This window comes from Scylla paramamosain, chromosome 20 (assembly GCF_035594125.1).
Source record: "Scylla paramamosain isolate STU-SP2022 chromosome 20, ASM3559412v1, whole genome shotgun sequence".
In the NCBI taxonomy this organism is placed as follows: Eukaryota; Metazoa; Arthropoda; class Malacostraca; order Decapoda; family Portunidae; genus Scylla; species Scylla paramamosain.
The window spans coordinates 22,060,318-22,084,810 of NC_087170.1; the positions used below are offsets into that span (position 1 = coordinate 22,060,318).

At 41.1% G+C, this 24,493-nt stretch overlaps 1 protein-coding gene across 7 annotated transcripts in view; it reads left to right on the plus strand.

Moving 5' to 3' along the window:
* Window positions 1–24,493, plus strand: part of LOC135110649 (protein kinase C and casein kinase substrate in neurons protein 2-like) — a 158,933-nt gene that overhangs the window by 118,599 nt on the left and 15,841 nt on the right. For 4 of the 7 annotated variants that reach the window (XM_064023189.1, XM_064023194.1, XM_064023195.1 and 1 more), the window contains 5 exons: window positions 18,351–18,502; window positions 19,190–19,346; window positions 19,990–20,138; window positions 20,585–20,776; window positions 22,592–22,606. In XM_064023189.1, coding sequence (XP_063879259.1) covers window positions 18,446–18,502; window positions 19,190–19,346; window positions 19,990–20,138; window positions 20,585–20,776; window positions 22,592–22,606 — 570 coding nt within the window. In that variant the 5' untranslated portion in view covers window positions 18,351–18,445. Of the gene's footprint in view, window positions 1–8,456; window positions 8,491–17,930; window positions 17,952–18,350; window positions 18,503–19,189; window positions 19,347–19,989; window positions 20,139–20,584; window positions 20,777–22,591; window positions 22,607–24,493 lie in introns of those variants that run through there. The other 3 variants (XM_064023191.1, XM_064023192.1, XM_064023193.1) reach the window with 3 other exon arrangements.

Here is a 24,493-nt window from a genome sequence, read left to right on the forward strand (position 1 = left end):
TGGCGTGCAGTTTTGAATCTGTATTTCTGTTTTTTTCAGTTCGTATTTTATGGATCCGTATTTCTTGGCCCTTGCTGAGCCTATGAATCGAAACGTATATTTATGAAACATATTTTACGAGTCTGTACTTTGTCAACCTTGCATTTCCGAGTCTATATTTTCCTAAAGCTTATATTTCCAAGGCACACAGGTACACTGCATCACACAGGTACACTACACTACATTACACTGGCAGCTCATCCCACACCCTGATGCTCGCCACGCGCCCTGCACCCTTGGAACATTACTGCAGTGGGAAGGTGGTGAGGGGGGCGCTGGGGGTTGAGGGGGTCGCTAAGGGACGTTTGGGTACACTGTGCGGGGGCGATGCAGTGTGTATAAGAGAGAGAGAGAGAGAGAGAGAGAGAGAGAGAGAGAGAGAGAGAGAGAGAGAGAGAGAGAGGGTGAGTTTTTTTCTGTATTTAACACATGTGAAAGGCAAAAAAAAAAACTTTGGATGGAAAAAAATTGTTTATACTTTTTTTCTGTAAGTTAATTTCGCAGGGAAAGAAAAACATGGGGATTTTTTTTTTCCCTACGAAGCATTTCCACGTATAGTATTAATTTGTTTTTATGTTTATTTTATTTTCCTCACTTTTTTTTCAACGCAACATTACTACATGTACGTTATTTATTTATTTATTTATTTTCTCATCACGGTTTTCTTTTTTTTTGTATAATTTCTTTTTCAACGGGGTTCCATTAGTATATATACAATATTTTTCTCTTCCTTTGGTACTATTTAATCTTTTCAACGGAATAGAATTGCACGTAGAGTACTTTCTGTTTCATTCTATCTAATTTATTTATTCATATATTTATTTTCATTATTTCAACAAAAAAAATATCAGACACTTCAGTTCCCACGCCTTGATTTCATGCCAAGTATTTACAATCGCATTATCAGCGCGCTGTTTCTTGTTATCAGGTCGTAAACTTTTATTGGGCGTATCCTGCGTCGTGTGTATGGAGGGCAGCACGTCTTACACTTCCATACACAAGCCCGAGGTAGCTGCGTGAAATTGAAGACTGAGATGAAAGAAATGAAACAGTGAGAAGAATATGAGTCCGGCGTGTTTACAAGTGTTTTGGGAGTGTGCATATACGAGAAACTCCATACACGCACAGACGAGGCTTTTGTATACAGGCAACATCTGGGAGAGGGAAGAGGAGTGACAACGGCGGCGCATAACACTCACTTGGCAAGAGTCGAGGCTAGACATTCCTGTTCTTATTTTTTTTTTTTTTGTGTGTGTGTTGGACTGACCAAAATTTACACGAGAGATCAGCTGAGTGTTATTACCCACTTAGTGTTGTGGACGTCCTTCGCTGACATTCAGGACACTGCAAAAAAAAAAATAAAAAAAAAAAAATAAAAAAATAAAATAAATAAATAAAATGTACAGATAAATAAGAGATTAGTTAGGTGCACATAAAAGAAAGAATGAGAGTTTAATTTCATCTTGTCTTGACTGGATGAATGAAGGATTGCACTGGTATTCATAAAAGAAAGACTAGTAGTGTAATTCCGTCCCGCCTCAACTGTAGAACTATGTAACAAACTATGATACGAGAAGAGGAGTACCACTAATGCTGTAGGTGATTATGGAGAAGAATTTTCATCCAGAAGCAAAAAATAAATAAGTAAATAAATAAATAAATAAATAAATAAATAAAATAAAATAAATAAATAATCAAAATAATATATCTGTGTGAAAGATTATGTGTACTAGAGAACATTGACTTAAGAGATAATGGACATCAAATTATGACCCTTATATTACTGCAAAACCCTCTTAAAAACTCCAGTAATTTCCACTAAAGTCTGTTAAAAGTATCACAAATCAGACGCTCAGAAACTGGCCTCAGAGCGCCCAGCTATTCTTTGGCACACCGCGGCAGTCTTGAACAGAAAACGTGCAAGTGGAGCCTCTTGTTTACATCGTCCCTGCTGGTCGGTCGGTAAATGAATAAGGACTTGGGAGTGTTGTGTGGCCAGCTTGCCTCGTGTCCTTGGGTCCTCACGCAGCGCAAGTCCCAGTCAAGATGAGACGTTGAATGGCGCGGCTTCACAACTTGGTCCAGTTTACGAAAGCGACTGGGATGCAAGAGCGCAAGGAAAATATTAGAATATTGCAAGAATATGTGAGTTATTTGCATACTGCACTCACTCTAGCAAATATAGCAATAGCATTTGTGTATCAAGCGTTTAGCCACACAAGGACGAATGAGTTTTCTAGTGTAGGGGCGTTACCTGCTTGTAGAGACCAGGTTGCGTGGGAGAGTTAATGGCAGCCACGACAGGTGAAAGATGGCCTGTGTGTGTGGGAGGGAGAAGAGAAGAGGAAGAAGGGGCGTTAGGAAATAAGTTAGTTCAAGGTTGTGTGAGTTTAATATGTTGTAGATTTTGGTTCCCTTCTAGTGTCGGTGTTCAGTGCAAGAGCAAGATTCACATAGTCGGATTTTGGGGTGGTGACAAATGCCTTCCTTCCGCTTCACCTCAGGATTGTTAGTAAACCTTCGGCGCCTGCATGTCTCCTTTCTTCTTCTTCTTCTTCTTCTTGTCGGTGATGACACATAATGACCTAATTCTTGAGGCGTCAAAATATCATTAATAGCTGTTCTCGTCATCATACCCTCCCTTCCTCCTCCTCCTCCTCCTCCAGGCTAGCCACAGTCACAGAATCACATCAGTATTTAAAAGTTAGGCAGTGAATGAGTCAGTCAGTGAGTCAGTGCGCCTTTTCTGCCAGCTTCGTGTTGTCTCCTGCTTCCACTACACACACAGGAACCGCTTATGTTTTCCTTCATAATCTGAGTGTGTTGGTTTGAGGCACGTCACTTCGGCACTTGTGGTTTGGATTTGTTGTTGTTGTTGATGGGAGACTTAACGTAACGGATCACGCCACACAAAACCAAAGTTAGTCGTGCTGACTAACTTTTCTTAGTAAAACCCATGAGGTCTAGAACGAGTGGCAGCATTAGTTACAGTGACAAACATAATGTTAGTCAATTTGTGACTAACTGAGCACTCAACCTGAGTATGGTCTTACTCAAATATATCTGACTAATGCCTTCGTACTGTTCACTGCTTCTACTAACCACATTAGTAAAGTGGATCATAGGTTAGTCAATTAAATGACTAATTAGTTAGTCTTTCTTAGGCAGATGATGAATCATTAGTACCTTTAATACTAGCAGCTAGCTACTGCTGTCTCAAGGTTAGGGAAAGAAATAAGTAATAAATTCAATATATTCACATACAATTAAATGTTCCCTCCATTTCATTGCATTAAAAAAATAATAAAAAAAATAAACACTATAATTTTTATCATCTATAGTATAATATGCTTTTCACTTGAACATTTAACAGAAAGCTCCCCTCAAAACTGTAATGATGAATATATATATATACAATAAAAGATGAATGAATGAATAGATGTAGTGTACGGAAATTATATGGAATGTTAGGATCGAAAGATGATGGTCATACTGAGAAAAGGATGTTTTGATCAGTAGAAAAAATAATAGGTAAGGTTTCGACAATGAACAACTGAACTACAAACACGAAATAGCGGAAATAAATAAATGAATAATTCCAACTCCCCTCCCCCTCCTCCCCCCCAAAAAAAAAAAAAAATAAAAGACAGGAAAAGTTACGCCAATCAACGACTACATTTCCAACACGAATGATTTGCCATTGAGAATATCGAGGTCACTGGAGCAAAAAAACAAAGTCACGGGTAAAAATTGGCCCACAACTTTGTAGCGCGGGGCAAAGGGCGCTTCTGTGGCTGGACGATTCTGGTAAACGAGTAAGTGGCGGTGATACTGAGGCAGGGAGGTAAGCGGTGGGCGCTGCGGGGCTCCTGAAGAGACGTGACGGTGGGGAATATGGTGTAGATGTGACCTTAACGCCAATTGTATACTGCAGCACGTGGATTAGTAGTAGTAGTAGTAGTAGTAGTAGTAGTAGTAGTAGTAGTAGTAGTAGTGTCATCTATACTGCATTCATGATTCATTTTCTTTCATCCATTTTTATCGTTTCCCAATTATCCATTCATCAACTTAACGTATCTTCACTCATTCGTTCATTCATTCACTTGCCTTTCCTCCTCCTTACATCCATTTAACCTTTAATATTCTACACTTCTCTTCATTACTATCATCACAGTCTCTTCACACCCACATTCTAAGCTTTCCTCCTCCGACATTCCTCTCGCCCTCCCACAAGCCTCGCAGAGCAGCAGTGGAAGGTGTGGTGAGTCAAGCTTTCGCGATAACATTCCAAATAATCACGCCCTGCTTCCCTATCTCTTTTATCGCCAGGAATTCGCTTCTATCTGGTTAACGCGCGCGTGTGTGTGTGTGTTTGTGTGTGCAGGATTCAATCATCAAGGCAAGGTAGGATAGTATTGGGGTCAGTTATTCATTTCAGACAGTCAGGTAGTCACTAGGATTACATTTCAGTAAGATAAGGATTGGTTCAGTCAGTCAGTCTGTCTGTAGGATAAGAGAGTCGTGGAGTCAGTAAGCCAGTTATTAAATTAGTCGTTCAGATATCCAGTCAGTTCAGTTTTTTTTTTTTCGTCCTAGTCACTCGGTCACTTATTTATTTATCCATTCAGTCAGTCACTCAGTCAGTAATTCAGTGCAGTAATAAGTTTTAGGTCAATTCACTTACTTTCATTCTATTTACTTATTTATATTTATTGTATTAACTGGAATTTGTTTTTGATCATGTCTCCCTGTTAATTGTTTTGGTGTTAAGCTGCTTATGACTCCTAGCGAAATGAGTTTATTAGATTACCACCGCCACCACCACTACCATCATCATCATCATCATCATCATCGTCAGTCACTAGTTTGTCTGGCAAGGTTAGTGTGTCAGTGTGTCCATCAAGGGAGTATTTTTTTTCTATAATAAATGCAGTTGCCCTCCATTGACTGATGAGGCTGATAACATCGATGTCTGAGATGTGGCTAGTGTGTTATATGGTTAGTAAATTATCTATGTTTATCTGTGTCTGTCCATCTGTAGTAATAGTAGAAGTAGTAGTAGTAGTAATGGTAGCTCCTCCTATAGGTCGGTTCAGTTAGGTTCAGTTCACGAACAAAAAAGTTCTAACTCTCCATGTTTTCAGCAGTCCACACACCCGTTTTCCTTCACAGGTTTTCAGTCACGCGTTGATCATTTCATACACAACTGCCTCGCTTCATTCCTTCCTCTTCCCAGTATTCACTCTCCTGCATGGAAAGGTGTTAATTTCTTCCTGTCTGTGTTTTGTGAAGGGTATTTTTTTTTTTAAAGTCTGTATGTATGTGTGTGTATGTGTGTGTGTGTGTGGAGCACCTCGAGAAAACGCACGCAAATGACCTGAGTACACACACACACACACACACACACACACACACACACACACACACACACACACACACACACACATAGACGAATATGTGTCGACAGTTATTCTTAGTATGGGTGTGTTAGGTGACTTATCTTCTCCTTCCCCTTCCTCTTCCCCTCCCCATTCCTTCTTTCTTCTCTTCTCCCTTCATTTTCACTTCCTTGCCTCTCTCTCCCCTTGGGTGTTTTTCTTTCACTTATTTATTTATCTTTTTTACCTCGTCTCTTCTTCAGACTTTCCTTTCTTCTTCCCCTACCTGTTTTTACTCTCTCTCTCTCTCTCTCTCTCTCTCTCTCTCTCTCTCTCTCTCTCTCTCTCTCTCTCTCTCTCTCTCTCTCTCTCTCTCTCTCTCTCTCTCTCTCTCTCTCTCTCTCTCTATTCATACCACGTGTCACTTCCTCCTCCTCCTCCTCCTCCTCCTCCTCCTCCTCCTCCTCCTCCTCCTCCTCCTCTCCCTTCTCTTCCCTCTCCCTCTCTTCCTCTCACCTTTACCACTTTGTTATTCATTCTCTCCCTCCACTCTTTATCCTCTCCACTCTTCCTCCACCTCTCTTTGTAATGTGCGTTCATTTCCTCTTTTCATTTCCCCCTGTTTTTATCTTTTTTTTCAAATCTTCTTTCCTTTTCATCTTATTTCATTCTCTTAGTATGTTCTTCCCTTTTCTTCCTTCCTTCCTTCCTTCCTTCCTTTTATATTTCAATTTTTTTTTTTTTATATATTTTTGTTGTTACTTCTTTGTTTGTCTCTAGACCATTCACAGTTTGAGAAAAGTGGAGAGAGAGAGAGAGAGAGAGAGAGAGAGAGAGAGAGAGAGAGAGAGAGAGAGAGAGAGAGAGAGAGAGAGAGAGATTATTCTTCCTTGAAATGTTACCTGGTTTGATGTTTGCGTTATCTTGTCCTTTTCTTCTTCTTATTTTTCTTCTTCTTCTTCTTCTTCTTCTTCTTCTTCTTCTTCTTCTTCTTCTTCTTCTTCTTCTTCTTCTTCTTCTTCCAGTCCCAGTTTCTCCTCGATCCAGATTCGCGACTTAAATTTATGAATTTATTTATTTTCCAATAAAACTAGCTCCTCCTCCTCCTCCTCCTCCACCTCCACCTCCACCTCCACCTCCTCCTCCTCCTCCTCCTCCTCCTCCTCCTCCTCCTCCTCCCGTTCCCACAAAGCAGGTGGTCTTAGCTGATAGCGCTTATCTCAAACTAGTTGAGAGAGAGAGAGAGAGAGAGAGAGAGAGAGAGAGAGAGAGAGAGAGAGAGAGAGAGAGAGAGAGAGAGAATATGGACTGCTACTGGTGATTAAGTTCGTGATATGAATTAGAAAAACTGTGATGTGATAATGGTGGTGGTGATGGTGGTGGTGGTGGTGGTGGTGGTGGTGGTGGTGGTGGTGGTGGTGGTGACAAAAACTAGAGAGAACACAGATAAGCACAGGAAGAGAGTGTTGGTCCAGGGTGAGTGAGAGAATGTTCAGTGTGTATATTTATTTAATTATTTTTAGTTACATTTGTGATTTCAAATTTGTTGGAGGTTCACATGATTTCAAAGGGAATATAAGAAATAATGTATGTTTGTCTGTCTGTCTGTCTGTCTGTCTGTCTGTCTGTCTTTAGGTCCTTTATCAATGTATTTCCTGCTCTACTTCTATTTATTTATTAATTTCATTCATTATCTAGATTTACGTTTCTGTCAGTCTGTATCTGTCTGTCTTTAAACCCAATATCAATTTATTTCAGAATATACCTGTAGTTGTATATATTTATCAACGTCATGTACGAGTATTATTTGTGATATTAATGGAATCGTATCATTAATTCATATATTTAATCCTCTCATACTTGTGGAGGGAGAAATGGAAGCACCCTTATGTAACCAAAGGATGAAATGTGTGGGCCTCTTGAGGTGGGACAGAGCGTCACGACTGAATGGGAAGGAAGGAGAGGAGAAAAAATGTATGTAATGGAATGGGGCGCTTGTGAGTGATGGGGTGGCTGTGGGGAGAGGATACTGTGTGATTTATTGGTGATAGATGGATGGGTGGATGGGGAGATGGATTGACTGGTAGATAGATGGATGGATAAATAGATAGATATATAGATTGATGGATAGATTGGGAGATGGATGGGTGGATGGATGGAAAGATAGATTGAGTGATGAATTAAATGGATAGATATATTGATAGATAGGTAGATAGATAGATAGATGGAATAAATAGACAAGTTGATACGCCACACTATCATAGACAAGCCGAATTATATATTGTAATGAAAACATGGCGGACCAACACTAAACAAATTAAACAAAAATTGTAAGACGATGAATATTGTTATTGAATGTGTTGTTGTGGTGGTGGTGGTGGTGGTGGTGGTGGTGGTGGTGGTGGTGGTGGAAGTCAAGGAATATTTTTCACACTTCTGAATTTTCTCTCATAACACAATTTTTCCTTCCCTCACTCTCCCTAACTCACTCTTCCCTCCCCTCCCCTCCCCTCCCCTCTCACCCTGGCTGCTCTAACCATCCCTGCTCCCTCGTTTCCTTCTTTCTTCCCTCCTTCCTTCCGTGCCTTTTTCCCTCCTTCCTTCCTTTCCTTCTTCCCTATTCGTTTCCTTCTCCCCTCTGTCTCTTCCTTCCCTCCCTTTTTTGCATCTATTTTTATCTTTCTTTTCCTTCTTTCCTTCGTACTCATTTGCTCTCTCTCTCTCTCTCTCTCTCTCTCTCTCTCTCTCTCTCTCTCTCTCTCTCTCTCTCTCTCTCTCTCTCTCTCTCTCTCTCTCTCTCTCCGCGACTACTTTCATCTGGAAGGAGAAAGTACACGTCATTTCATTATAATCCAGTTTTGTGATACCGTTTTCTTTACGTACAAAAAATGGAAGAAAGGGGAAGCTAAAAAAAAAAGTTGACTGACTGGTAAAGATAGGCACGTATTGTGATCCTGTTTGAAGTACCTGTTAATTGCCTTGCCCAGGTGGACTGCTTATGTTTTCTGTGTTACTAATGCGTGTTTCTTTGTGTTGCAGGTGAGGCGTGGTGGAAGGGTTGAGGCGAGATTGGGTAAGTGTTGGAGAGAGGGAAGAGAGAAGTGGGAAGTAGAAGGGGCGTTGGGGGAAGAAGAAAAAGAAGAGTGAGAAAATGGATCTGTGTTTGTGAGAAGGGAAGATGGTGGTAGGGAAACAGGAGATAAAGAGTAGAGGAAGATGAGGGAGAAGAAGTGGTAGAGAAGGGAGAGGAGGAGGAGGAGGAGGAGGAGGAAGAAGGTGAAGGCATATTAAGAAGAGAGGTGGAAGTAGGGAGAAAGAAGAGGGAAAGGAGGCACAGAAAAGAAGAAGGGAAGGAAGATTATACGAGAAAACAAAGATAATTCAAGAAAACTGAAGAAGAAAACACATTCCGTAAAGATTAGTAATGCTGAAGAGAGAAAAATGGAAGGAGAAGTGAAAAGATTTGCATAAAGAATAAAAACTGAAAACTTGAAATGGAAAACTGAATAAGAAGAATAAGAAGACATTGACTTCAGGACAGGGAAGACCAGACGAGGCGCAAGATTGTCTGGATAAGCAGGAGGAAGTAAAAGAAGCAGGAAGAGAGAAGATAAAAAGGAGCGAGATGAAGATAAAACCAAAGAAGAAGAGCAGGAAGGTGACCCGGAATAAAAAAGGAAAAAGAGGTGTACGATAGTCAGAATAAGCAAGAAGAGAAGAAGGAAGCAGGAAGGAGGGAAGGAAAGGAAAGAATAAGATTAGACTGATGGATAATAGGGAATAAGAAAAATGGTTTAAGGAAGGGAAGAGTAAAAACTGTATGATAAAAAAAAATAGGAATGAAGGAACCGTTCTTAACATGAAGGAGAGAAGAAAGGAAATTTGAAAAAAAAAATAGAAGATAAGGAGGAATATAATGGTTGAAGGTTATGAGTATGAGAGAAGGAAATGAAGAAAGACAGAAGCTTAAGAAAGAAGAGAAAGACGAAGAACAGGAGGAAGAAGATAAAGAAGAGGAATAATAGAAAAAAAAAGAAGGATTTTAAGGACAGGAAGACTTGTAGGACCAGATTATAATGACCTTAGGAAGAGGTCCTTGGGCACACAATGAGAGACCTCCTCCTCCTCCTCCTCCTCCTCCTCCTCCTCCTCCTCCATCAGCCTTCAGGAATGCGACACCTCTGCCTCTCGAGAATTAAATAGCGGTTACTCTAGAAGTATTGGTGATGAAGGAACACAGTGATGGTGGTGGTGGTGGTTGTAGTGTGTGGTAATGAGGTGAGGTCTCTCTCTCTCTCTCTCTCTCTCTCTCTCTCTCTCTCTCTCTCTCTCTCTCTCTCTCTCTCTCTCTCTCTCTCTCTCTCTCTCTCTCTCTCTCTCTCTCTCTCTCTCTCTCCATTCACATACACAATGAACTAACTCTACTACTACTACTACTACTACTACTACTACTACTACTACTACTACTACTACTACTACTGCTTCCCTGTCCCCTCTCCCTTGCTCTCCCTGTCCCTCCTCTCTCCTCTTCCTTCTCCTCCCCCACCCCTCCCTGTGCACCTGCTAGGCGACGCACGGCCCACACACTCCTCCTCCTCCTCCTCCTCCTCCTCCTCCTCCTCCTCCTCCTCCTCCTCCTCCTCCTGCGCCGCGCCCCCGTCGACCTTGAGGGTTGGCGAACTAACTGGCGAGAGAAGAGGTCCTGAGGGTGTCCTGGGGGGAGGGGGACGGGTGGCCTAGATTGCGGGTCTTGAGCTGACGAGGGACAAGGGCAGGTCATTCTTGAACCCTTGAGGTCATGCTCGAGGCTGCGAAGGAGGAGGAGGAAGATTGTCAGGGATTGGGTGGGAGAGGAACATCCTTCTCAGTGCAGGAGGAATGGAATCAGTTTGTAGGAAGTGGAGGAGAAGGAGGAGGAGAGTACAAGAGGCGATACTGGCTTCAGTGGAGGTGGAAGGAGGAGATGCTATCCTGTAGGTTGAAGGTTAGCTAAGTTGGGAAGAAGAGGAGGAGGAGGAGGAGGAGGAGGAGTTAGCAAAGGAGTGGAGGAGGAAGTAAGGAGGAAGGAGAGGAGGCGGGGGAGAAGCTACAGTGTGGGTTGAGAGTTAGCTAAGTGATGGAGGAGGAGGAGGAGGAGGAGGAAGGGAGATGTTATGGTGTGGGTTGATGGAGGAGGAGGAGAGAAGATGCTGTGGTGTGAGTCGAGGGTTAGCTAAGAGGAGGAAGAGGAGGAGGAGGCATAGCAGGTGGGTAGGGGCAGCTGGTTAGCTCTGGGGTCATGGGAGGTGGAGGGGAGGTAGAGGCGGGAGGAAGGGGGTCGTAAAGATGGTAAGGGGAGGGGGAAGCTGAGTAGGGGGGGATGTGTTTAATATTCCGACCACGCACTGTGCGAGTCACAAGAGAGAGAGAGAGAGAGAGAGAGAGAGAGAGAGAGAGAGAGAGAGAGAGAGAGGGGGGGGGGTGTTGTCGTCACACACACACACACACACACACACACACACACACACACAGAGAGAGAGAGAGAGAGAGAGAGAGAGAGGCATGCGGTTAGGTGTGTGTGTGTGTGTGTGTGTGTGTGTGTGCGCGCCATGTAATTAAGGTCTGAAGGTTTATTGATCGGGAAGATGCAATCAGAGGCAAAATTATGCGAAACGGCAAAGAAATTCATTAAAACTTGAGAGGAAAAACAGTGTCATTATTATCATCATTATCATCATCGTCATTATCATCATCATCATCATCCTTGTCATCATCATCATTTACACCTAGCGTTAATTAAAGGTGCATTTGCTGTAGAGCGACGAGGAAGGAAGGAAGGAAGGAAGAAAGGAAGGAAGGAAGGAAGGGTGTTATTATGATTAACAGGAAGGAGGAAAGGAGAAAAGGAAGGAAGAAAGGAAGGAAGGAAGGGTATTTTTATGATTAATAGGAAGGAGAAAAGGAAGGAAGGAAGGGAAGATGTTATTATGATTACTGCAGCTGTATTTTAAAATGTTAAGTGTTTCGTTGCGTCCTAAGTATGAAAAATGTTGCTGTCTGAATTAAATTGCTCTACGCGACATTATTTCCTTTGTGTCTTAAAAGTAATTATTTGTGAACAATTATGTCATCATCTCTTTTCTCTCTTTTTCCTCATTTTCTCACGTATCCTTTTCTCTCTTAACTTTTTCATTCAGTCTCTTTTTATTTTTTTATTAGTATCATTATAATTCTGAACTCTTATTTACGAGTATAATCATCCCTCGCTCCGTTAGTCACTCACGTATCTGGCTTATTGATTCTCTCTCTCTCTCTCTCTCTCTCTCTCTCTCTCTCTCTCTCTCTCTCTCTCTCTCTCTCTCTCTCTCTCTCTCTCTCTCTCTCTTTCCCCCATACTTGCTCCTCCATTTGATTCACACTCACGTATCCTTCGTAACTCTTCTTCTCACTCACTCGCTCACTCACGCACTCAACCTTCCTTATTTTCCTATTGACTCTACTCATGGATCTTTCTTCTTACCCTTTGTATTAATTTATTCACACATTCATGCTCTTACATACTAAGCCATTGATCAGACTCACTTATTCCCTCATGGATATTTCTTTCTCTAACATTTTTCACTCATATCACGGATCTTTCTTTCATTTCACCTTTTACCATTAATTTACTCACAGCCACATACTTGCACATACTAACTCATTTGACTCCTCACAGATCTTTCTCTAACCTTTTTCACACCCTTATTCACCCGCTCGTTCCCTAATTTGATAACCCACTGACTCATTCACGTTTCCTCCTCTTTTCTCACACTCACGAATATCTTACCAATCTCTTCAGTTTTTCCCTTATTTTCTGACTCGAAGCGTTCTTACTTCGACCTTCTTCCCTCGACGCAACCCTGCCACGACGCACCGCCCGCTGTTCCTGTAAATGCACTGAGCAATGCTTCCCGCGCTTCGGTACGAACGGCTCATGTTTGCTAAGTATATATGAGCACACGTGGAATATTTATGCTGCCAGTGTGAAGTGTGTAAGTGTCCCTACTGTAGTGGGTTTGAGGTGTAAGTGTAGGAATTCCTGATTGTTTGGTTATTGGGCATCATTGTTTCGTTTCATTATTACTCGTATTTTATTGATTGATTTTATTCTTTTTCCATTATATTACACGTTTTTTTTTTTTTTATATATACTCCCGTGTGTTGTGTTTTGATGAGGCGATGATATGGTTCTACTGTGTGTGTGTGTGTGTGTGTGTGTGTGTGTGTCCCTTCCATTGTGTGCTAAACTCGGCCCGCCTCCGCCCTGCTCCGCCCACCTCCGCCCACTCACCTGTTCTCCCATTTACGCGCCTCCCGTACCTCGCCTCTCCCTCACTCTCCCGGCCGCCGTTCGTCACTCACTCTCCCGCGCCTCTCCCTCGCTAACCCTATTCATCTCCTCTCCTTTTCTCCCCATTTAGCCAGTCTTTCATCCACTTACCCGAATCACACACACACACAAGGCCGGCTGAGTGATTGTCCGAGAGTCTTATATCAGTGACTGCCCATAATTGCTTCGTTTTATGAGGAGATAACGACCAGTACCCTTTGCGACAGGTGTTAAGGGACCTATGGATGAGCTAGACAGGTGGAGAGGTGACGGAGATCAGGTATAAGTTGAGGGTGAAGAGTTGGTTAGGGTAGCATGTGGGTGGGTACTTGTATATGCAAGACAGATGAAGGTGTTGCCACTGGTTATAGCTTGTACCTAACTGGTGGAGATGTGGAGGAAATCAGGCATAGGTTGGGGGTGAAGAGGTGGTTAGGGTAGCTTGTGGTGGGTACTTGTATATGCAAAATGGTTACTGGCTGTGGGTTTTATCTTATTTAACTTGTCATAACTGTATTTAATAACGGGAGAAATGGAGGCTAAGGTTAGTGGCTGAGGTTTGTATCCTAACTTAACATGACTACTTAACTTAGATTGACGTAGCGTAACATACCTTAATATAACCTAACCTTACCTTACATTAGAGAGAGAGAGAGAGAGAGAGAGAGAGAGAGAGAGAGAGAGAGAGAGAGAGAGAGAGAGAGAGAGAGAGAGAGAGAGAGAGAGAATGGCATGACCTTGTCCTATATCTTTCTCTTGTCTCTGTATCCTCCTCGTTCCTTTCCTTCCCATTACACGACTGGAAGAGAGAGAGAGAGAGAGAGAGAGAGAGAGAGAGAGAGAGAGAGAGAGAGAGAGAGAGAGAGAGAGAGAGAGAGAGAGAGAATGGCATGACCTTGTCCTATATCTTTCTCTTGTCTCTGTATCCTCCTCGTTCCTTTCCTTCCCATTACACGACTGGAAGAGAGAGAGAGAGAGAGAGAGAGAGAGAGAGAGAGAGAGAGAGAGAGAGAGATACAACTTGAATATACGAGGGAAAAAATGTACATAAAAACATCTCCATCCTCTTTCCCCTTCATTTGGTATTCCTCTTTCCTTCTGACATCCCGGGAGGCGTTGCTGGTGACGGGAAGGGAACACAGATGAACACAAAAGAAAGAACAAGCAGCAGCATACCCATTAGCCCCTTTAATAAGCTACATAACGTAATATAAGTAGGTGTTGGATAATGAAAGCGTGGTAGTGGTGATAGTGGTAGTGGTGGTGGTGGTGGTGGTGGTGATTAGGAAGGGAAGAAGTGATGGTGGTCGTGGAAGAATGTTAGGAGAGAGAGAGAGAGAGAGAGAGAGAGAGAGAGAGAGAGCAATGGTGCGGAAGTAATTTTTCTCTCCCCACTTTTCTCCCACTAAACTTCTCTCTCCTTATGCCATCCCTCACTCCTGTCAGAGAGAGAGAGAGAGAGAGAGAGAGAGAGAGAGAGAGAGAGAGAGAGAGAGAGAGAGAGAGAGACTTGTACGGAGAGGATGAACAAGGTTGACCATCTTCCTGTGTGTGTGTGTGTGTGTGTGTGTGTGTGTGTCTAAAGGTCGGGCATTGAACGGAGGGAATGACGCATGCAGTGTGTGGGAGGGAGAGAAATAGGGAAGATGGAAGATGACAGGAGAGAGAGAGAGAGAGAGAGAGAGAGAGAGAGAGAGAGAGAGAGAGAGAGAGAGAGAGAGAGAGAGAGAGAGAGAGATGCCGGATGAAGGATTTTCCCCCTTCACCTGATCTCTTTCCTCCCGTCCCTCTCTTTCTCTTCCCTTATCCCCACACGCATTGAGAGAGAGAGAGAGAGAGAGAGAGAGAGAGAGAGAGAGAGAGAGAGAGAGAGAGAGAGAGAAGAGGGGTGCCGTGGGTGTGATAATGAGGTCTTGTTGAGGTCTTCCTGACGAGGAGGGAAGGAGGGACTGCACCATCCTTGAGAGAGAGAGAGAGAGAGAGAGAGAGAGAGAGAGAGAGAGAGAGAGAGAGAGAGAGAGAGAGAGAGAGAGAGGTGGGGGGGGATATGGAAAAGCATGAGAAGAGTTTTGTGTGCGTGTGTGTGTGTGTGTGTGTGTGTGTGTGTGCAGTTAGTAATTTGGTTGGTTGGTGGGTGCGTTTTGTGGGCAAGTCCTTTGTCGCCCGCTAGTGTTTGCCAAATGAAATGTTTCTAATTACCACGGGGGAAGGAGGGGGAGCAATTTCTCGCCAAGTATTGTGTGTGTGTATTCTGTTTGTACAGCACCAGTCATTAGTTTGCCTTTAATATTCGCGCCGCGCTGCTCCTTATCATCGAGGTGGGATTGGGAAATCTTGCTTACTGATAACTTGTGTCGTTGTTGCTGTTGTTGTTGTGGTTGTTGTCTTCTTTTTTCTTCTTTTTTCTCCTTTTCTTTCTCTTACCTCTTTTCTTTACTGTCATTTTTCTTTTTTTTCCTCAGTCTAACTTTTCTTCATTTTCTTCTTGTTCATACCTATTTTTCCCTGTTTTTCTTCATTTCTTTCTCTCTCACATTATTAACTTATTCCCTTCATCATGTCAAACCTTAATTTCCTTCACTTTCATGTCCTAATTTCTTTTCTTAATTTCCTTTTTCCACGCGCAACTTTTCATTTCCTTCCCTATTCTTCTTCATGCAATATCAAATTACTTTCCCAAACTTACCTAATAATCACTTTTTTCACCCATCCCACCCCCTTGATTTTTCCACGTTGCTCATATCCCATTAACTTCTTATCGAGGGTGACTCACCTGTACTGCTTCCGGTGACATAGGTGAGGAGGCTGCCAGGTGGGGTGAGTCACTTGGTTTGTATTGATGGAGATTGCGTTGAGGTTGCAGTAGTGTTGATTAGATTGCCGCCCTGATGAGGTCATTTTGCGGTTCATTCCTGTTGTAGTGGCGACCAGAGAGAGAGAGAGAGAGAGAGAGAGAGAGAGAGAGAGAGAGAGAGAGAGAGAGAGAGAGAGAGAGAGAGTGAGTGTGTGTGTGCCAGAATGCCTGATGATTATTGAAGCCACTGCAGGACGAATAAGAAAGACAGTCTTAAGTTTTGCAGTAATGAGTAGTAATAAGGTGTGTTCTTCATTGAGCATATTGAAGAAGCAATGCGAATTAAATGTCTGCTGTGTGTTTGATTATAAATGAAAATTGTTCCTGAGTAAAGTCCTAAATTTCTTTAAGCAATTTTTGAGTAAATTTGCTTAGAACCGAGCGAATCCTGAGGCAAGACAAGTATATACGTCCACAGTGACTGCAGTTAAGTGATATCACGCATATTAATGATAATTATGATGACTGTGGTAGTGATGGTGGTGGTGATGGTGGTGGTGATAACAGTTGTAATGCCCATAATAATAATAACGACGACAACGATAAAAAATAAAAATAATAATAATAATAATAATAATAATAATAATAATAATAATAATAATAATAATAATAATAATAGTAATAACATCGCGGCAGATAATTTGTTTCGTTAACTAGCATAAGTATGTATCTCGTTAATATGGAACTTGGTATTATGCACTGTATTACCATTCTAAGCTAGTGAACACTGGTGTAACCCTCAGATTGAGCTTCAGCCCCGTGATGACGCGAGACAAACAGACAGTCAGACTCTCTTAGTTATTTAGATGTGGGCAAGATTCTCTCATAAAAGATAATTATTTGTTTAGTCAGAGCAAGTGTGGCGAGAGCAGGAAGGGAGGGCGTGTGCAGGTGTTTGGCTTGGCGGAAAGCGTTACATTTCTCACCAGGGCGGGAACCTTGGTGCAGACTCACTCGTTACAATAATCTGCCGGTGAGAAATCCCTGCGCTGTGACATGAGTGCCTGTGAGCGTACATAGTTGTTTTATCTCCGCTGATAAACGCGATGCTTCCTTCCCTCAAGGCGCTGAACATTCCTGGCGGTCATAAACAGCAACTCACTCCCTATATTGGTAGTTGCTCACGCCTCTGGGTGTGTTGGCTGTCACTTGCAAGGTGGCCTCGTGTGTCCCTCGCTATACAGGTGAGGTAGATGACGCTGTGAATTCCACTTTTATTGCTTTCTTTTCCTGACTCTGAAACACGACCTTGAAACGACCGCGTGCTTGCTTATGAGTGCTAAATATAGACGGTGTCCCTGCGCGTGTGCGGGGAATGTTGGGTACGTGAAAGGGACGCCGTTTCCTCCGGATATGCTCGAAAGTATTGTAACGTTGATGATGGTAGTAAATATCATTACCATTTGTTAAGTTATCAACGTTTCATATTCAAATCATGAAATATGTAAAGGAATGAGAATGCCACAGACGTATAGAAATTAAGAAAATCGTTTCCTCTGAACCTTTTCTTTCAACATATACGTAGAAGAGAAGTTACCAACGGTATTTGTGAAAATACCACACCTCTCTTGCTAGGAAAGATACCAGAGACAGGGCAGGTACCCACACACACGCACGCACGCCCGGTCACACCCTACAAGCATTCCCTGACAGTGAAATCACATCTCAGGCCCAAGGCGAGGATTTGTTGCGCAACACTCTTGTGTCTTCGCGTCAGGGGTCGACAGCAAAGCATGTTAGACCTCTTGTGCTGCACTAATATACAAGTAAAGTAACTGCAGCAGTGAGAGAAAAAATAAATAAGTCCGTTGCCCTTAAGTTGGAAAGTATTGAATAGAAGAGAAAAAAAATGTACTTCACTGTAGGTTTACTACCATCTTAATGCACTCAAATGAAAAAAAGAAAAGTAGAGGAGAAATATGATAGTGATAGAATGGCAAAGGAGAGAGGGTTAGTGATGCGAGGCAGTGCGGGAAAGGATAGCCAGAGGAAGATCTGGAGACAACGCCATAGCAGGGGTGGGATGGGGGTGATGTGCAGGAAGGGAATGCATTAGAGAAGAGGAAGGCCAAGGTGAAGACGCGAGGTGACCTTGGCAATGGCGACGCTAGTGACGTAATGATTGGTGACGTAATAATAGTATTCCCGCCAGTCCGGTTCGAATAGGTGTCTCCCTCCCTCTCTCCCTCCCCCAGTTGACCACTATCCTCCCTCCTCCTCCTCCTCCTCCTCCCGCTTTGTACCGTCCACTCTGATATCTTGCTCCTCTGCCCTTGCCCATCCCATGCCTCCTTTCTGTCAGCATCCTTCCATTATCCACCTCGCTTCCGTTGTCAGTATCTATTCAGTCGTTCACTCATTAAGATGCAGCGTCGATCATTACTTTACACCTCACAGTCAGTCACTCTAATGTCCGGCCAACACTGTCTCCGACTCATTTCCCTCATCGTCCAGTCAGTCAGTCAGTCATCCACGCTACGGAGCTCATAAATTCATTACTTAGTATATCCAGCTACCGTGTGGAGCGCGCGGAGGCGACAAATTACATTTTGCGAGGCAATTAGGATTCAGGTGTCCGTTTTTTTTTTTTTTTTTCTAGGAAATTTTCCAAATTTTGCAAATGTTGCTGTAATAGATTTCTGTAAAATGACAGTTCTGTAGTCATGTGAGGAATGCGGATGAGTTTGAGGCGATGATGGTCAGGCAGTCAATTAATTTGTATCATTTTCAGGAGAGCAAGAGGCCCATACTCCCTGAGGAGAGCAGCAGCAGCAGCAGCAGGACAGGTAGGCAGGTGGCAGGGCAGCTTGGCAGTGCACCACCACCATGTCTCACCACAGCGATGAAAACGCCATATACACCTCTACAGACTCCTTCTGGGAGGTAAGTTATGCTACTTCTTCCTCTCCTTTGGCCATTTCCGTAGAGTGGTGGGTTGGTGCCATGCACGAGTCTCCTCCAATTGTTTCTGTCCTTTACATTTTCCTCTATGACTCCCATCCTTTGTATTTCTGCCACAATTCCATCCCTCCATCCCCCTCTCTGTCTTCCCCTTGATCTTCCCTCAGCTGGTTTTCTCCTTTCTCTTTTAATTGGTTCCTGGTCTTCTCCTCTTATCACCTCTGTAATGCTTCTGTCACTGAAAATATGTTTAGGGGACCCAGAATGTATATGCTTTTTATTGGGTTTTCATACTTGTGGTTATTCATAGGTATGGGAAGTTGTAGTAAGTAGACATTTTAGTTTTTATTTAATGCATACATCTGCCATGTGCATATAATAGCTCAGTGGTGTGTGTGTGTGTGTGTGTGTGTGTAGCTCACTCAACTTTCAGTCAAAAGATCTTGGGTTTCAATCCTAGGCAGGGTACAGGTATCTGTTCATTTTGCAGTGAATAGATATGAGATGTAACCTAAGGATTTGCGACTTTGCTTCTTGGCACGAGCTGAACACTAATATGTAATCTTATCTTTCTATTTGTCTGTGTTGTGATTGTGACTGTCTGTGTACTTCCTTCAAGAGTCCAGAAATGTTAGATGCATTGTCATAATACTAATGTTAATTTTACAGATTGGTAACTACAAAAGAACAACCAAAAGAATTGAAGATGGCAACAGACTTTGTGACGACTTGATGAAACTTGTGTCGGAGAGAGCAGAGATTGAGAAGATGTATGCTAAGAGTCTCAAGGAATGGGCAAAAAAATGGAACAACATAATAGAAAAAGGCAAGACTTATTTGTTACTCATTCTTGAAAATCTTTACAAATAGTCCTTGGCTTTGTTGTTGCAGAGGTTGATTAGGTTGGGTTGTCCGAGAATGTGTCTTTTACATTCATTCTTTAAATATAAACTGGTGGAACTTGACTGAACACTTCCTCAAAGTTCCTGATGACACTGTTGCTGTAGTCCCATTGAGAGTATGATATTTATTTGTATGTGATCTTTTAAATAGTTTTTATCTTACCCTTCAAAGACAATTATTTGCTTTATTTTATCCATTCATTTGTTAAAGGAATTCTTTCATGTGCACAAACTTTTAGTCATTCACTGTAATGCACAGTCATAGAGATAAGAGTGCTGTGAAAATCATGATCATTTGACATAACTATTCTCAAATTGTGCTGTTGAATGTGAGACAAGAATATTTATTTGCAGCCAACATATTGTACTTGAATGTCAAAATAGATGCACTGACAATTTACTTTCCCATATGTGCCTCCATCATGTACTAAAATATCTACACATATATGCTTTTCTTATTTTCCAAACCATCATTCTATTTTTTTAATGAACCATAGATTAGTTGATTTCCACTCCGTTCATGTAGACACAGGTCTTCTCCCCCTTCCTTCGGTGTGGCTTGAACAGGTCCAGAGTACGGCACGACGGAGGCTGCATGGAAGGGGGTACTGATGGAGGCAGAGCACCGGTACGAGCTGCATACCCATGTCAAGGAGAACCTTATGAATGAGGTGCACAGCAACATCAAACAGTGGCAGAGAGACAACTATCACAAGGTAAGGCAGTCTTATATACATCCTTGGGCATTCTTGTGAGCTGCAGTGAGAGATCTTTACTTCACCTGCCTCTTCCTGAACCTCTGAGACATGAGAGAAAGAATCTAGGGAAAGGTAGATGAGAAGCACACACTATATGGTGGGACCTGTGTTTTCAGGAGGTGTCAGTCTAGTTGCCTAAAGCTTCATATTTCAAATTTTCAATGGATTTCTAATGGTTAGTATTTGCAAATGTATTTTTTTTCTTTTCCTTTTAAGCAAACAGAAAGGCAGCAGAGACTTTCACAATTTTTAACAGATTATGCAAGTTCTAATAGTTTTATCTAGTTTCTTGAGAATTCATTTAAATCAATAGGTGAGGCCTCCTAGTTGAATTGTTTACTGTGATTTATTCTCTTGTTTAATATATGCATTGACTCTGTTGAAACATGAACATTTTCTTCCAGTCTATGATGGGACAACTAAAGGAAAAGAAAGATATTGAGGACTTGTTCAAGAAAGCACAAAAGCCTTGGGCAAAACTATTTGAGAAGGTCAACAAGTGCCGGGCAGACTACCACAGTGCCTGTAAAAATGAACGATCAGCCCAGAACCAGGAGAGGAACGCCGGTGGAGACTCCTCTCTCTCTCCAGACCAGGTGAGGTGTGATCTTCCTTCCACAAAGAAACAACTTTCCTCCCTATTACTGTTAGGACTCAAAGCATGTACCTATGTATAGGAATTTAGTTACATTAATATGTTTCTGTGGCTTAAATCCTCAGTAACACCCTGCACTCTGATATTGGTACACGTTAGACAGCACATGCCTAATACTTTCATCAGGGTCATGAGGCTGCCTCATCATTATATTCAGACAGTGATTGATGGAACATTATAGTGTTATTTTGAAGAATGGAAGTGTACGTATCTTGTCCAGACTTAGTTGTGTGAATGAGGTGTGATAATTTTGCATTTTTATTCCAATACCAATATAAATATATATATTCTATATATGCCTTTTTGTATTATATACTATATTGTCATATCCATTTATTTTTTTTATTAAAGTCTGAGTACAATTGTCCACTTTACATTTCTGTTTCAGGAACATAAGAAAAACAGCATAGTAGTTATGGTAGGCCTTGAGATGAACTTTTTTTTAATGGTTTCCTGTTACCAACCCAACCTTCCCTCAAACAATGAATTACAAAGGCTTGGCACAAAACATCCACTTAGTTTGTTTAGTCCCAGACAACACCTAGCATGTGCAGGGGACACTTGTTCCCAACCAGGGGCTTCCACAGATGAATGATTTGTGTACTAGTCACCAATTGCCTCCAACCATTCTGAGTAAATTTGTTTAGAAACGTTTCAGTCTTTTAGTATTAGTATTAAATATCTTTTCCATCCAGATAATGAAACTAAATCATTTTCCCTCCCTCTTGCTGAAATCCTTTAATGTTAACTGTATAATTCTTGCATCTTAAAAATTGTGTGTACATTCATGTTTCCACTTAATAACACAGTAGTAGAATATTACTTAAAATTATTTGTGATATTGGGGAGTCTGTTAGAGATAAGATGTTTTATGCCAAGTAGAAAGCAATAGTGAGTCATAAAATAGAATTACATACTTATCTTTTCTAAAATGTCACTTTTCCATCAGTGTGCGTGTGCGTGTGACATTTATTTTTCTCATTTTATTTTCTATTGCCCTTAATTTTGCATGACTTGTTGTTATTCTTTATTTTATGTAACTATTTATTTACTTACTTTTATTATTTCTTTACATTCAAAAATCAGAGATTCCAGTTGGTAAGTGGTTAGAATATCTATGTTGAGTGCTGAGTATGTTTAACCCTGAGTCTTGTATTACAGTATTATTCTGTAAATATGCTAGTGAGATATACCAATGGCTAGTACTTATGCAGCAGTCTTATTATTGATTTGATGAATACATTATACCTGCAGTAAAAGTCAGAACTGTAAGATGAGAGTAGCATCCATTACAGCCAGCTTTGAGAGACACACGAGAGCAGTGGCAAGGAATGTTGTCTTGTGACTTAGATCCATCGTGTTCTGGAGTGTGTACATGTGGGCCATCCTCACCACAGCTCTAGCCTGTAGGGTTCACTCCAGTTTTTATTAATGTTATTCTTATAAGTTCTTTTCTTACTGTTCTTCATTAAAATGTATGCTTAGTTTGCCCACAGAAACATACAAATGAGAAATAAATTAATTAATTGGACTTAATTGAATTGGAAAATTGCTGTGTGAGGTTTAAAAAAAAAAGGGTAATATTTCCTTGATATAAAAAATCCTCATTGTTATATTTGCCTGCCAGCAACATTCCCCACTGCTCTCACTTGTACTGTCAGACTCACTTTAGCAGCTATATTTTAAAATAGGATTTTCTTTTTCTGTTTCCTCTAGAATAAATTACTTTTCTTTTTTTCCCCTCTGGTGTGAACAGCACAACAATATGAAGGTATGAGTGAAGTGCCAGGAGTGAGTGGATGAACCCTCACTGTCTGAATTAGTTAACCCTTTTTCTCATGCTCCCTCTAGTCATACGGATACTTGGGCCTGAATTCTGAGAGGATCTGAAAGAGAGGTGAATACTAGTGAGGCCTCATTCTGAATTATCAGCTTCCATCTTTAGAATATCAGAAGTGATTGCAAACCTTCCAATATTACAGTTTTATGCTAAACTGGTTATCATTTCATTTATTTTTTTAGAATTCTGGCCTCAGTAAGGTTTTCATCTTGCATGCTACTTTGCATTCCAACTGCTCTGCCATAAACATTATACTGTATTGCTACACTTAATTCAAACACAGTAAAGTTTTTTGGTGTAATTTATATATTTGGTATTTTATTTTGGATTACCCAGTTCATTTACTAATTTGTTTATTTTTTGGTTTATTTACTTATTAATTTTTGGAGTGAAGCCACTGACAATTTTCAAGATTGAAAATGTCAAACTAATATGATGTGGCATGGATTTTTCTTTTGATACACAGTTGATGTGATTATTTAATTGGGTTGTTGTTTTTAATTTTTTTGGAGTGCATTTAGTTCAAAATGTTTTGTATTTGCAATAACTAGACTGCAAACTACATTGACACGTTGCAGTGAAGTGCCAACCTGCATATGACTGCATCACACAACGTGCAGAGTCTAGTGTTTCAGTACAAGTCATGACTAGTGCTTGTGTTGTGTCAGTAACCAAGGCATGGTTGGAAAATTAGATCACTCCAAATTCGCATCTTGGAGCTGTTTGATGAAGCACCATGGGAGAGTTATTCTAATGAAACTTAACAAACTCAGAACTACTTATTGCATACCTCCCAAATAACTTTCTTCGTTATTAACCCTTACAAGGTTCATAAAACTACACATGCCAGAGAAACGACGCAAGATTTATTATATATATATATATATATATATATATATATATATATATATATATATATATATATATATATATATATATATATATATATATATATATATATATATATATAAATTTTTTCCACATGATAGAATTACCCCAGCATTAAATTGTATTCTCTCATCTGGCATTTGTAAATTTATGTAGTTATGCATCACATTTATATTGGGATAATGGTCATGAAATTGTATTGGGAATTATAAAGAATTAATTAACATTTTTCACTGGCATTTTAATATTTACTCTAAAATACTCATATAAATCAGATATATTAAAAAAATGTTTGTTCAAAAACATTATAATCACTGAAGAGTGAAGAACTAGCAATGCCTCATCAGTAATTCTTGTATGCTTTCCAAAAAGGATCTTGCTTTCACCTTGGAGAATGCTTATTGATCAGTACTTAGTGTGGCTAGAGAGGGGGGTGGGGAGATGGGGCAAGTAGTGAGGACAGCAGTGCTTGTGAGTGGGCCACAGCACAAACCAATCAGCTTCAGGCTTCACTCCATGCATGAATATGGACTTATTGGCAAAAGGAATTAGCTTCTTTTTTTTTCTTAATACCTCTTTACACTACTGTTGGAATTTTTAAAAGATGATATTCTGTTTTCTAAGGTGAAACATTGACTTTCTTTATTTTTCATTATACCTGCAGATCCATAGCTATGTAGAATCTCTAGGTGCATCTTCATCATTTAGTATAATGATTTTTTTCATGAAATACTATTTTGTCATAGCCCCACATGTATAAATGTGAGCACAGTTTATGTGGTAGTATCCGGACGGTACTACTTTTTCAACTGGTAGTGATACTGAATCAGGATTTACTTTCTCTCCCGCCCCATATCTGTACCCTTCCTCCCCAACTCTATGCAGTAGTGAGGCTTGCTCCATGCAGCTCCCTAGCTATGCTTCTCTGCA